Here is a 15,126-nt window from a genome sequence, read left to right on the forward strand (position 1 = left end):
TAGACCCATCGACATACTCCCATTTATCCTAAATTATAAGAATGGTCTCCATTCGGTATTTCCATGTGCTATAATTGGAGTTATCTAGCTTAGCAGATGCCTCGAGAGATTAGTCATAAACATGGTGCAAAAAATGTACTCAAAGTGTGTGAAATCACTATCTGAATCAACTGCAAAACATTGACTGTATCAAGTGAAATCTAAACTATCGGTTGAAGATAGAGCTATAATATACATCTCAATCTATTACAAGGCTTGTGGCGAATGATGTGGGGAATAGCCATGAGGCTTTACAAGGCTTGAAATAAAGTGCATAATGCTGAAAAATAGCCAAATAGGCTTTACAATGATGGCATGTGTGAAAAATCAAATCATGTGTTGTCTACCCACTGAACAATCAGTCAAAGTCTTTGAACACTCTGAAGTTTTCTCACTAAATTGTGTACGTCAGGTTTCAGGTAATGTGATGATGTGAAACCGCATGTGAGCGAAGGGACTAACTCCAAGTAGGAACTATCTAGGAATTTTTTAGCATGGCTCGATTGGCTGCTTTGGAGTTTTCTCCACTATGGATGATCTAATCTACTCTGAACTAGATCTAGACCAACTATCGAGCAATGAAAAAGCAGCAAATAATTCCTTTTCTTTCTTCGTTTTAGGTGTTGGATTAGTTGTCAATGTAGAAACTGATATGCATGTAGGAAGTGGATTTGTCAAAAGATTGTGATACTTGGGCCGAAATATGCGCATGATGTGGCGAGCGCGTAGAGCACAAAAATGCGAGCAATTTTTCTTTTTGGATCACCCTCAAATTCTTCTTAGGTCAAGAGATACGGCTTGATCTAAGTGGATGTCTTTTCCTTTTTTTGGCAGGGAGAGAGCGGCATGAACTTTTGCTCTAGTTCAAGACTTTGTGATAATATGATGAGCAGCTATAATGAGGATCATTAAAGGGTGGGGCCAAAAGGGTGAAAATGATGATGTGGCCATTGTGTTCATATGCAAGGGTGTGCTTATCGAGGGGTGTGCCTCTGGGCCACTTTGTTATGAGGTAACAACTGGGTGCGAGTTGGGTGCACATGAAGTGTACACAATGTGCCTGGCAGGAGGTTAGTGTGCCTGGCTGGCAGGAGGTCAGTGTGCCTAGCAAGGGTCAGTGCCACATGACAATAGATGATGAGGTGGTAGTGCTGACTATGCACTGATGAGATTGCAGTTGATCGTCATTGATGAGGTGGTAGTTGATTGGTCAAAGTCGACTTGGCTTTGTTGACATGATAGTGATGCCAGCTGATGACATGGCCCAAGTGACGTGGTAGATAGGGTCCAGGTGTCACTGATGATGACATGTTGGTAGGATAAGGTGTTGATGTGGCATGCTTCTCGAAGAGATGACGTGGTAGGATAAGAGAGGTGGCCACATGGCAGATAAGATAGGGGTGACACGTGTGGTTTTCTTGACTAGCCCCCCCTTGTGTGGTTACCTTGGGATAAGGCTCCTGCCACATGTCATTTGATCGAAATCTTTTAGATTTTGACAGAATCTAAGAAGATTCCATTTAGGGCAATGGATTTCGTCATCCTTCCCGGTTGTGTAATGGTCGTTCGATTTTCAATGCTAGGAGATGGAGGGCCGTTGCATGCGCACCGTGGAGGTGCCTTGCCGTTGTAGTAGCTGATAGCCAGTGCAGTGTTTGCAATCGGATGTCTTTGATGGCCATAGGTGATGTGGCTGGAGGTATCAATGGCGACACCGATGGAGATGGGCTTAGCTTCTATGAGGCATAGGTCTCCACCCTACAACTCGGAGAGGGATGGTTGTAAGTGCTGGTTGGAGCACTGCAAGTAACTCCTGAGTCATAGCTTGATAGATTTGTTGGCCGTGGAGCCTATTGTTGGCAGAGTTGACGTAGTGTAGAAGGTGTCACAGGAGGCTTTATGGCCAAGAGCATTGGCTGTGTTGGCGCTGAAGATGGCAAGCCATCTATCATTTGTGAGGCCTCCTTTAAGCCCCCCCCCCCTGATTTGAGCTCCTTGAACTTTTTGTGTTGATAATGTCACATTGTTGTAGGTGCGCCTTAGGAGCTTTGGAGAAATTCTCTCTTTTTTCGAAACTCTCTCTCTCACAGAAATATATTTTGAATCTCTCAAGAACAAATGAACGGAAATATTTCACAAGGAGAACAAAAATGAATGGAGTGAAGATTAACGAAAATCTCACAAATCACTCAAGAACTCTCAATGAATGGAATTTCTCTCAAACGGACAGAATTCTCTTACCAATGGACGGAAATTCTTCACTAAACGGAGGTGAATGGAGTAAGCTCGCAATCACTAGAGAACTCTCAATCTCTCAATCTCTCACACAAGGATCGCAATGCCTCAGCAGAAGGCAAGGGAGCTCTGATACCATGACAAAATATTAAAAGGGGAGAGGAGAAGAGTGGAGATGAGGAGGGAGAGGTCACAGCTAGAGAGCACACCACAAATGACTGACTGTACACTAGATTTAGTTTAAAATGTAGAATATATAAAGGCCCTTTTACGGTTAGGGTTAGGGCATCTAGTCCTTTCCTTTATAGCACTCTATTGGGTTAGTGCTATGCATATATGATCACATGATGTTGAGATGTTTTCTCAACAAGATTGTGTTGAAACAATAACAAAAGACCATACCAAAGATGGTAAACATAGGCCAAAATGGAGATGGCAAAACAAGACCGTATTGAAGACGGTAGATCACACTGAAGGTGATAGAGCCATGTTGAAGGTGACTGGTGGCGCTAAAGGCAACAAATCGCACTGAAGGCAATAAGAGCTCTAATGTTCGGAAAGGGTCACACTGGAGGTGACAAGTGCAATACTGGAGATAGCAATGCATGGTGATCGGCCATGAAAATATACTCTAAACTGCTGATGAAGATGATAGCAGAAGATGCCCAACCGGGATGTGAAGTCCTGTCACAACTCACATAGAAGGATATACATGTGTGGTCAGTAAAAATGAGATCTCAAGAAAGTTAAATTAATGATACAAAAATATGGCAGTGAGAAAGAGTCATTGTTACATTCCCTCTGTCGTCGAAAATCCAATCACCCTCAACTAGCAACAAGTTACATAGGAATATTGCATTGTAAAAATTCCTTGCTTGAATTAATGAACAAGAATAGTGCCATGTAAATGCATATAGCATGAGTGTACTATGCGACTTGAAAAAGAAAGATAATAGCATAAAGAAAATTTATAATCATATTGCCATTGGAGTTGAAACTCTCAATAGCCTTGAATTTCAAGGACTATCCTCTGTCACCAATTTGTGAAGTACTTATAATGTTCTTGGGCTTGGATTACCAATATCTTTGTAAATCAAAAGTAGATTGTTTGTATTCCTCAACCACTTCAAAGATAGCTTTCACTTTTGCCGTCCTTTTATCATTTGTAGATTTTCCAAGATTTTGCCCTTTTTCTTCCCTAAGAGAACAATCCAAAATTCTCTTGATATAACTGAATTTGATAAGAGTAATCAGCATGATACTGCCCATCCACCACTTGTATTAGTAGTAGGATAATCCAAAACTTCAGTAGATACTTTCTATTATCTTGAGAGTAATGTATAAGACATGAGCCTTACTTTACTTACATGTAATCAATTACCATCGATGAAATTTGCGATCCTCCGTCACCGGTTTTGTGACTCCTAAACTCAGCGGAATCGATTTTTAAAAAATCAAGGATGATGTAAAAAATTGGACGCTTTTAGTAGCAATGTATAATAGATTTCAACTTTCAAGAGCTCCTTATGCTCCTTTTTCATTGTTGTTGAATAATAGAGTATCATTTAAGAAAAGTATGCCAGCACATAAATTGTACTTCTTGATTTATTTATTTAGTTATTTATTTTTGGCTCTTCATACGCTAGAAAACTATCAAATACTCATCAAGTTCCTTTAGCACTGATAGACTGTCCCATCTTTTGCTCTTTTGCTTTTCCAAAAATTTGTGAGCCCCATCACATCAAATACTCAACCCTTATTTCTTATACTTGGTGCTAAGATGGTCGAGTTGCTTTCTGTCTGATGCAACATCTTGTGATGATTTGAATCCAACTTGAAATTTCTTTTTCCTTGGACAAATCTTAGTCTATTCCAATGATATCTGTGTCTTTCCTTTTTGAAATCAGACCAAATCTTTCACCATTGTCCCTCTTTTCCTCAAACCTTTTCACTAGAGGAATAATTTCTTTGAAGTGTTTGGATTAAAATGCTTGATTTCATCACGAAGAGTTCCAATTTGGCCACGAGATGCTTACGTGCTTGCTCTTGTGGCATCTTCTTCTATCTCGAAGTCTAATGATACTCGTGACTCCTAAACTCAGTGTTTTCTTTTTTGTCTTCTGAGATGATTTATTTCTTCTCTGAACTTGAGTTTCCTGATCTTCATCACCATAATCCCATAACATATTTTCCATACCAAAAAAAGGCAAAAAGGCTTTGTCTGCTTACATCTTTTTCCGGGGCTGATTCTTGGAGGCATGATTCTCATTACGCTCCTTCGTCCCATGCCTTCTATGGTCTGAACCTATCCTTGAACCTTGCAAAATATTAGATACCTCCTTTGTAAATTTGCCTCCTTATTCCGCCTTAAAGGAATCAAAAGTAATTGTTGAAGTTCTTGTACTTCCTTATCTCTTTCCATATCTGTATATTGGGGAACTTTATCCATCTCTATCACTACCTCTGAATGCTTGGAAGTCTTTCGTGGGCTCGTGGTGATGGTCTCTTTGGTTGCCAGGGTTACTTTCTTGGTTGCCCCTCCTTTTGAGTCGATGGTCGACTATATATCAATCTCGGCATCATCATCAATATCATCATCATCCCCAGCAACAGAAAGATATCAGGATGGATGAGGCAGTGGAGGCATGAAGTTGGCAATAGAGTGTTGTCGGCCACTCAGAGGTGCGGTCCTGGCACGTCTCCTAGTCGTAGCTCTGCGTCTAACCAGGGCTACTGTGACCCCTGTCAGTCGGGCTCCGACTCTAAACAAGGAGGGGATATCTCCAAGTGCGATCAATGTGTCGACCCTCTATCTGAGCTGTCTGGTCACGGGCTCCAAGTCACAGTCATGTCAAGGCCTCTGCTCATTGGGGTCCATGTGATCTAGCTAAAAGAACTTCATGATAGAGCTCTGAGAGGGATCAACCGAGGAAGACGTATGCTCCTGTCTCCGTGCTCGGAGTATCCTCTCGCGGTGTCTAAGTGCCTCATGAATGAAACCTGCCAAACACCGCTGGTCTGGGTAGGAGAGGAAACAGGTTAAAATCCCATAACTATCCCTGAAGAGGCAGTGGAAACGTCCTCGATCTCATAGTACACAGGACACTTGAAGATGAAATGCTCCTCTGTCTCAACCTCCTGTATGTCAGACAGTGTGCATATGCGCCGCTCCCTGGGTAGTCGCTCTGCTCTACCGCTCTTGATGCGAAGTCTATGTGAAGAGACCTGGAACTGCTGCCCAAGAGAAATCCTCAGCGAGTGGGGTAGGTGAATCTGTGTGTATCCTGGTGGGTCAATGAAACCCTCCGCTGTGATATGTAAGAAGTGATCTCTGTAGAAGCTAAGCTTCACTGGGAATTCACTCGGTTCCAACTAGGTCCGAAAAGAGTGTAGCTGTAGTAGATCCTCACGGATAACCTGGTTGACCTCGTGTGATAAGAGGGAAGAAAACAGAGCATCCATGCTATACTGGAAGGGAGGTAGTCTATCCATGTGGAGCCCCAGTCGCTCAAACCATCTCTCTGTATGTGCATACCAGCACCTCTGATCTCCTCTTGCTACAAGTGCCATAGAACAGGATAGAGCTATGCATGGTAGCCTGCTACACCCCGAGGTATAATCCCCATATTCCCTAACTCGGTACAGATATGTGATGACCTGAAATTAAGCATCTAGCTGTAAAGAGAGTGACCCAAACTCAGCCTGAATGATCTGGTGAGGAATGCATGACTTACCACGAATCATCCGTGATAACATGAGAACCTGTAGCCGCTCCACACAGGCCCACTCTGTATCCAACAAGTCTGGCCCCCAACAAGGGCTGCCGTACATCCCCGCTGGGCGAGCCAAGGAGTCAAAAAGAAACCCCTTGGTATGTGGATCCTAAAAGTGTGGCGGAAGCACTGCCTCTCTAGCCTGGCCTATGAGGCATACGCTCTACCCAAGCGTGCCTACATCGCGGGTCTCATAGTGAAGCTCGGTCCGAAGAAGATAACCCCAAGATAAGTGTATGATGAAACTATCTCAACAGATGACCCCGCAAATGTGAACTACTCCTGACGCATAATGGCTCGAGATGTATTGAAGATCATGACCTTAGTTTTACCCAGGTTGACCTTCAAATCATGAGACTCACAAAAGGACTATAGTGTATCTAGGTGTCTCTGAAGCCCCTCTACTGAGGAAGACAAGAGAGCCACGTCATCTGCATAGAGCAAAATCTGGATCAGCGTGCCCGCAAGATAGCAACCTACACCCCCCTGTGTCTGCATCACTGTCTCAAGCTCGTCAATGTAGATACGCTACGTGAATATCGTAGACTGGTACGGAGGAAGAAACTAGACTTCGTTCGTCGAAACAAGGAGGAGCTACTGAACATTTTGTTTAGTAACAACTCTAAGGACTTCTGGCGGAGATTTCTAGGATGGTCCCCTCCGCCACTCACTGACACCCAGATTTGGTTTGATTATGCACGCACACTTTATGACATCCCAAATGAGCCAGTCCCTAACCTCTCACACATGCCTCGTCTCACATCTTGCACCCTCTTCACTAGAGGAGGGGTAAAGGATGCCATACTGAAACTTCATAATGGCTGAGTGAAGGATCATGAAGGGCTATGCACTGAGTTCATTGCATATGGGATTAACCTCCTAGCCCCGATCTTAGCAAAGCTTTTTAATGAAGCGGTTTGTTTGGGATTTCCACACACTTGGACCATTAACACTATCTCACCCATCCACAAGGCAGGGATCCCATGAGCCTGGAGAACTACAGGACCATTATGATTGGACATGTCATGTCCAAGATTTATGCATCAGTACTTGACTCTGAGGTTAGCAGACTTGCAGAGTGTTGAGGACTTAGAGCAGCAGGATAGGTCGGATTTCGGCGTGATCATGGAACCATGGACCACATTCTCACGCTCAGATGTATCATCGAGGAGGTGAGGTCACGGAAGCAGAGGGTTTATTGTTGCTTTGTGGATTTTCGCAAGGCATTTGACACGGTCCCGAGAGCTCGCCTCATACGACGCCTACAGGGTTTGGGTTATGACCAGGAGATCATTTGGGCTATCATGGCACTTTACGAGAGTTTCTAGCAGAGTTCGAGCAAGATCCGGGTGGACAGACGAGATCATGAGTACTATCGGGATCAAGCAAGGGCGTCCTTTGTTGCCTACCTTGTTTGGCCATCTATCCAAGAGCAAACAACTTCAACACTTACTACCTTTATTTATCTTTTGCCGAGACCTTAAATAAAAGCACATGCATCACCCTATGTTCTTCCTTACACAAAAATAGTGACAAACCCGCCTGCTTCCAGATGCCCATTAGTGTCCCCATTCCCCATCCTCTCCATGAACTCAGAGATTTTCTAGATTTCTCTCTTTATGTATTGGTCTCATTATGATTATGGCTCTTTTACATATTCGTCATGGGAGTTGATGCCTATATAAGGGCTCACCCCTTCAGCTCATTGTATCAGATTCTTTCAGTCTCATAGACCCTTCGGACTTTCGAAGACTTTTAGTAAACTTTCTTTCTTTCACCTCATGCACTAGATTGTATGGATGCTGTGGCCATGAACAAAGTATGTGATTGATGGAAAGCAAAGCAGACTATATAGTATGTATGTGTTTCGCAGCCGGGTGTAGCCGGGTATTTTGTGTGTTCAACATTATGAGTTCCGGCTAGGCTATATGGGCCTAGTCATTTTTTGCTCAGCTGACTGTTTTGGTGCCCCCACGAAGGTTTTGTGAAAACTCTTCAGTGTGCAAAGAAGAATAAAGAAGGAAGGAGCCTTGTGAAAAGATCTTTTCAAGGATGGTGTACTTAATCCTTTTCAGTGTGTGCAAAAGAAGAATAATAAGCGGCCAAGTCAAGACTCCCACGGGTTAAGAAAGAAGATAATAAACAAGGAAACCTCGTCAAGGAACCTAACTAGCCAGGTGTAATTATGACCCAAGATTTTCCAGCCTGCCTGATGAGGATGCTTCCCAGTTTATGGAAAAGCTTGAGTTCACAGCAGCCCTGATCAAAGATAAAGCTGATCTTGATGTTCTCCTAAGGATATTGGTATTTTTCTTGCATGGAGAAGTAAAAGCATCGTTGCAAAACTATGTTTCTGCCTTCAGAAGCACTACCAACCCACCAAGAGACCTCAAGTTCGATTTAGCTCACTACGCAAGAGCTTGGGATCCTAAAAAAGTATGGCATGATCTTCTAAACTTTGTGGAAGGATCACTACCTTGCTGACTTTGGAAGGCCAAGAGCAAGAGAAAATGGGAAATGAAGTGCTGCCAATCATGTTAAAAACCAATGTCAACATTTGATGATCTCTTGGGGTACAACGGAATATGGTGAATGAGCACACATTCAACCCTCCCCATGTTATCTAGGCATGAAGCGTGTCTGCTTCTAGGATTCATTCACAACTTCCAGAGATTTGCATTGCAGCTCATGATGCACACATTCTCACCAATTATGCCGTCACTATCACTTGGAGTGAGAATTGCCAGGTGGCAGTAGAGAGTGTGACCACTACACAAGTGAATGTCCAACTAGCAACTCGTCAACCAGCGCCAGTGACCTCTCTAGCCCAAGAGTGTGATCCCTTGAGATCTAATCTCAACACTTTGCAAGCAGAATGGGCAATCAAGCAAAGATGTGGTTGAGCAAATCCCTCCATACCCCCGATGAACACCCCAGGAAGTTGCCTCCCTACAAGGACCCAGAGATCCCAATGTGGCAGCAGGCTTGCAAGGCCCTGGAACAAGTCCGACCAAATAACAAATCTAGCTAAGAGACCGCCCTAGCCCTAGCTTTGCTTGCCAGATTGAAGGCCCAACGCAGACTAGACAATCACATCGATGCCTGAAAGGGGCTGAGCCTCCATGGTCTCCTTGATCTTGAGGGACTGCTTGGGCTGCTCAGTTTGCTACGGCTAGCCCGGGCCTTCGCTCAGACTCGGCGCACTTAGAGATATTCCACATGCTAATGTGATCATGCTGACGCCAAGGCTTCTTAGCCACCTAGCCAACTAGTCGGCAGGTCTGCTGACCTGGCAGCCTGCTATACAACTGACCAGGACCCCCTGCTGGTCAACCAGGATGGTCTGTTTGCCGACTAGATCCTGCCTTCTGGAGACTATAAGACACCCAAGACTACACCTTTCATGTTCAGATCCAGGGGTAACAGCAGCCCTTTGTACCCCTCCAATGTGGCCTCTTATCTGCAAACTTGCCCTAAACCAGGGCTCATGTGTGGGCTTGTGTTTGGGCAGTGGCGCAATGAATGGCCGACACCATGGCTGACTGTACATTGACAGTTCTGAACTAAAGGGTGGATGTCTGCATGCTGTCCATGTGGCAGGCTGTGAGCTCCCCACAAGACAGCCTCTCTCATCCTCCATTCTGCCCCTATCCTCCTACAGGTGTCACTCCCCCATGCTTTCCTCATTTGGGGGCTTACAAACGGGGAGTTGACCCTAATTCTTTGACATCATATCCCTTCTGCTGACCTAGCCGACCTGTTTGGTTGGCTGACCTGGGCTGCGGCCTATACATACCCCAACCAGCTCTCCATTTGGCCCTTTTGCCTGGCTCATCTCCAGACCCCAGCCCTGGGCACATTCTTGACCGAGGGTCCTACTTTTCCATGCCCATCCAGCCCTCTCTTGAGGGCATGTATGTATCCCAACCAAACCCTTCATGCTGTGCATCTCTTGCTGCCATGCCCATGTGGCACTCACGAATTGCGGCCACATGGCATCTTCACTCTCCCTGTCATCTTGCAGATGCCCTGCCCCCTTGTCCTCCTTACATGAGGGCTCACACATGGGGCGGTGACCCAACTCCAACAGATGGGAGATGAATTATGAGAGAAAAAACAAATATGGCATCAAAACATTTATGTCACGATTGATAAGTTCCAATGTCACAGTTAAACAAATTCACGGATCAGGTCATAGAACAAGACTCTCTTGATTTGAGTGAAGGTTTTCTTCCTGCGTTGCGCAGACACAATTTCATCCAAAAAGATGCCTTTTAAGCCCGCCCTTCGGAAGCTCTAAGCTCAGATCAAGCTCGTCAATTTTCCAAAATCAGGAGTGATGTAACATTTCTTCAGACTGCCCCAAAGCTTTACTTACTCTTGAGGTGTGTAACAGTTTATCTTCATATGCTCATTTTGCATCTCGTACCAACAATTCAAACAAAGCAAATCAACTGTGGATAGGTACAAGACCTCAAGCACAAGTAATATAACAACCCTTGAGCTCCTTCAAAGCCTTTCCTTTTCATATTTTGCATCCATAAGCTTTCTATAAAGCTCACAGCCTGGTACAAGAAAAATCAGTGTTACTTCCCACAAATCTTCAAGATGAGATCCCTATTCATGGATCTGACTTCCCCATCTTTGGAGCCGTTCCCCATGCCAGAGACTTGGCTACCCAAAGTCCCTCATTTGGGAACGTTAGCACTTGGGTCTGCTGCCTTGTTTCTGATTTTAATTCTATAGAATTTTGCAATAGAGCATCTCAAGTTTGAAGCGTTTGCTTGTCTTTGAATCTGTGAGCTGTGAAGAAGTTTCAAATCCACTCATTCTCAACCTTCGGTGTTCTGAAAATGACTTCAATTCAGCCTCACTGATCTCTATTTGCAGATCCTTATTTGGGCTCATCCCAAACTGTAGCTAATTCTCCTAGGAGAATTGCATGCATGTTGACAATCAAAAATGATCTAGAAATCGATATTATCAATAACAAAAAAGCGTAAACCACAAACTGAAAAGATCCAAACAGAAAATTGTGGCATCCAGTACCGTGAGTGGGAGCTCGAGTATCACAAGAGAAATTTCAAGGTGTGCCAAGAAGTTGAGATAGATTACTGAGTAAAAATATAAGTTCCCTGCAGCTAAAATTACAAAAGCATACATACAACCACCTTCAGAACATAAGTATGCAGCAGCACAGGTGTGGGAGGGCACTTGAAGGTTTACTATAAATTTTGCTTATTTGACTATCTGCAGAGCCAATGGGTCACAAGACTCCATGCTTATAAACAGAAGGAGACCATGTCCCTCCAATGCCAGTCCAATGGCATGTGTCAGCTTATTGACTGTCCACCATCAGCCAGTTGGTGCTGATGAGAGCAACAAACCTGCTGGTTGACTAACTGCCGTGTGGCTACCACGTTCCAACCATTGCAGTCCTGCCATGTATCACTCGGGTGGTCTGGGTGACAATTGTCACAGAACGCTATCAATTGGTCATCCTGATAAACCTTCAATGATGTCCAAAATATGATTACAATGGCGTATCCAGAAACCTTGAGCATGACACTTTGTCATATACCTTTTAAGGTTAAATAATTCTTTCGTGGCAGCAAGTCTTCTTGTGAAGCGCTATCTTTGTCAACATTGCTATATTTGTTAAACAAGGTTGCTGCAATTTCGATCGTATCACCCTTTGCTTTCACTGAGTACAAATTTCTAGATGCCTGCCAAATATTAGTAAGGGATATCCATTCCTTCCTCCATGTCTCATACGGAAAGGAGCTATTCTCTGTCATGTTTTTTTGTAAGAGCTCAAGGTACAAGGCCGCACGAGGAAGGTAGTAATCTCCAACAAGCCCACTCCAGTATTTGTTTCCATAATCATGTATTTGGCTGGGCTCATCCACTGTGTTGTCAAACCACATTGTTACCTGAGTCCTTGCATTCCACTCATACCTTTGGAGCTGGTTTACGTCTACTGCAAGAGCCTTTGCACTTTCTAACCAGCTTCCAAGAAGAAAGCAGTCATTTGATCCGAGCAGGTCTTCCATGTCTGTAATGAGCTCCAAGAACAGTGTGCTGTTCTGCCTCAAATCTTCATAGCTTCTAGACTTATATGCTTCAATGATGTTGTAGTACAACTGATTTCCAAGCTTTGCAAGGACTTGCCTAGTAAGATCAGCCACATCATACCTGTATGTTGAAATGTGGCCCAGAGAATTTGACTGTCCAAGCAGAGAGTTTAAAGCCTGCCCAGCAGCTTTCATCGAGTACCAAAGATGCCCTGGCACACCATCAAGTACGTCATTAGAGGCATCGAAGTCTGGGAACTTAACAATCACATCTGTATTGTGGTCTGCAACACCATCTGTGCAGTTATAGATACTTTTGTGCAAGGCTTGCCAAGCTTTTTGTGCGCCTTCTGTAGGCATGCCATAGCGACGCGATGAATAGATTTTGACCCATTCCTGCACATTGAGTGTCTCTGTATGGAATGCCATTTCAGCCATCAAATCATAGACAACGGGATTCTGCTCTATACCCTCCATGCACATGCCCACTCCGACCATAGTGGAATTTGGGCTAGTTCTGGCTTGAATAGGACCAGATCCTAGAGTGTCTAAAGTACCGTACATTTCAATGTTGCCACCAAAATTATGAAGCATACACCAGATATAAGGAGTTCCATAAAAATGATTCGAGCTCTCCCAGATTGGCTTTACTTCAGCAAAAAGGTCAAGAACTACCATCCTTCCAGAGGGAACAGAATGTAACAAAGCTTGCATTTGAGGAGGCTGCCAAAATGAGCTATCTGATGAGAAGAGCCAGCCTTGCATCAACCAGATAGCTTCATTATCTCCAGCCTGCATGGCCCTATACACAGCTGCCCCTAAGGACGAAATATAGGACGTATCATTTGTTGGCGGTTCATTCTCGTTGAAGGTATCACAATTGTATATGTGACTCGTCCCTCCGTATTCTGTGATCTGCTGCTGCACAAATGCTTTCCCAATTTCAACAAAAAGTTCATCGTTAGGGTCAAGAAGATAGGTGCAGCACCAGCGTTTATCACCATTGACTGTATTCCACTCTCCTAACTGCGTGATATTTGCTGCTGGGAAAACGTTCCGCAGAGCAGATGGAACATTTCCAGAAAAAGCTGGGAGGACAGGCGTCATGCCCAGCTGAAGCATATAGGCTAGAATGCGCTTTTGCAAAGCCAGTTGTCCGTCTAACCACGCTTGTGGCAAAGGCCCTCCCCATCCATGAAGGTTTCCCATGCGTGCCCATGCAAGGAAGGCTGGTCCCCCAAAAAAATCATTTAGATCTGCTTTGCTCAAGTTGAACTGCGCAAATACCTTCTGCCAGATTGCTTCCTGCCCCGTGAATGCCAATGGCAAATTGATCCCTTGCAGTGCCATCCAATCTATTTCCTCTTGCCATCGTTCCCAATCCCACCATGCGCTTGAATAGCTTACGGTCACAACATTTTGATAATAGCTCCATGGTACTGATCTTTGTACCCGCACGCCAGCGCTATCCACGGGCGGCAAAGCTCCAGGTTTGGGCACGGAGTGCAACTGTGGTCCTCCCGTCTTCTTCCAAGATATATGTCCTCCGCACCAGTACTTCAAATACCAATGAAGCCCAGCACAGATTTCCACTCCTGTGGATCCTGATATGGTTATCTCAGGGCCGCCCGGATTCCCGTCTACGGGGGCATTTTTGATAGAAAAGCAAGCTGCGCCGCCACACTCTTCCTCGGAGATGATGCGAAGATCAAAACTGGAGGGGTGATTGGGAAGGAGCCTACGAAGGACACCATGGGCAGCTGCGATCTGAAGGCGGGAAGAAGGAAGATGGAGACGGAGAGATCGGAGTGAGTTGTGGAGGGCAAGCAGGGAAGGGGGTGAGGAGGAAGAGCAAAAGGAGAGAGGCAAGAAGGCAAGCAAAAGCCAGAGGCAAAAAGTAGAGAAGGGAGGATCCGCCATAGCCGAGCTTCACAAGTTCCTAGAGCCTTCCTTGTTTTGTTAGTCGGTTGCGTGAGACAACATATCTCATTTCTTTTCTTCCTAGAGGTGAGCTCCTCGTGGGATATAATAGGATAATAGTGTGTCGGCTTCTAGTTGTTGTGTTCATAAGGGTGTGTATTGTTCATCATAAGACTAATGCCTGCACCACCATTACACACTTGCTTCCCTTCTTGTGTTTTAGAGCGCAGTAGGTAAAACAGCAACAAAATGAATCAAGACGGAGTTTACAGATATCAGCGGCATTTGAGCACCTGGCCACATGCATTAGTGGGGTTTTGGGCAAGGAGGCTTGCAGGCACACTGGTTGATGCAAGATACGTGCCAGAAGTCCCATCCAAGGCTATGGAGGTTTGGGAGGTTGAACAGCGAGGGGTTTTGGCCCCCTCTAAACCTCTATTCTTCAGCTGAAGGTGTGAGGCTTGACTCTGATTGAGCAAGCATGGAATTCAAGGTGTGAGAGTGCACCCTCATTCACCTCCATTCACCTCCATTCACCTCCATTTACCTCCGTTCTGCTGATTTTGGCTAGCGCCTGTGTTTCACATGTGGCTAGATCTTCACCTCATTTGCTACCATTTTACCTCCAAGCATCCATGCATGTGGCCGCGCTCTTACCTATTATGCTTAGCCACTACAGTCGAATTAGATTTCACGAGCCCAACCATGCATAGATGTGGATACTGTAAGCACGATATGTGACAGCAAGATAGGTGAAAGATTGTGTGTTGCGTACCTCTCCAAATATATATATTCTGCCGAACAATGAGCTCGTATCAAACTTGTGAACCCTACCAAAGATTAACAGGATCATATGATTTGGTGTGCCATGCTAAAGACATATAAATGGGAGTGCGTGCAGAAGAACACGAAAGTGCGAAAAAGGTGGGGTGAGGGGAGGGGGGGAAAAACCATACATAACATATGGCGAAGAGTCAACACAACCCTCTGATAATCGTAGAGAAACGTGCCTTTTCCCCATTTAGTAAAATATTGTCTCCAATGTTGGAGACGTAGTACATAAGAGCGCATCAAATTTTTGATGT

The 15,126-nt window shown here is 44.6% G+C and overlaps 1 protein-coding gene across 1 annotated transcript; it reads right to left on the reverse strand.

Annotated features, from left to right (window-relative positions):
* Nucleotides 1–11,119: 11,119 nt before the first annotated feature.
* CYL1 (alpha-N-acetylglucosaminidase family / NAGLU family) lies at nucleotides 11,120–14,142 on the reverse strand. Its single transcript, XM_087385657.1, has one exon. It carries the CDS (start codon nucleotides 14,039–14,041, stop codon nucleotides 11,621–11,623), a length of 2,421 nt encoding a protein of 806 aa, XP_087241783.1. The 5' UTR covers nucleotides 14,042–14,142; the 3' UTR covers nucleotides 11,120–11,620.
* Nucleotides 14,143–15,126: the final 984 nt, after the last annotated feature.

This window comes from Dipteris shenzhenensis, chromosome 2 (genome assembly GCF_047967505.1).
Source record: "Dipteris shenzhenensis isolate YYH24624 ecotype China chromosome 2, Dip_SZ_1.0, whole genome shotgun sequence".
Lineage (NCBI taxonomy): Eukaryota > Viridiplantae > Streptophyta > Polypodiopsida > Gleicheniales > Dipteridaceae > Dipteris > Dipteris shenzhenensis.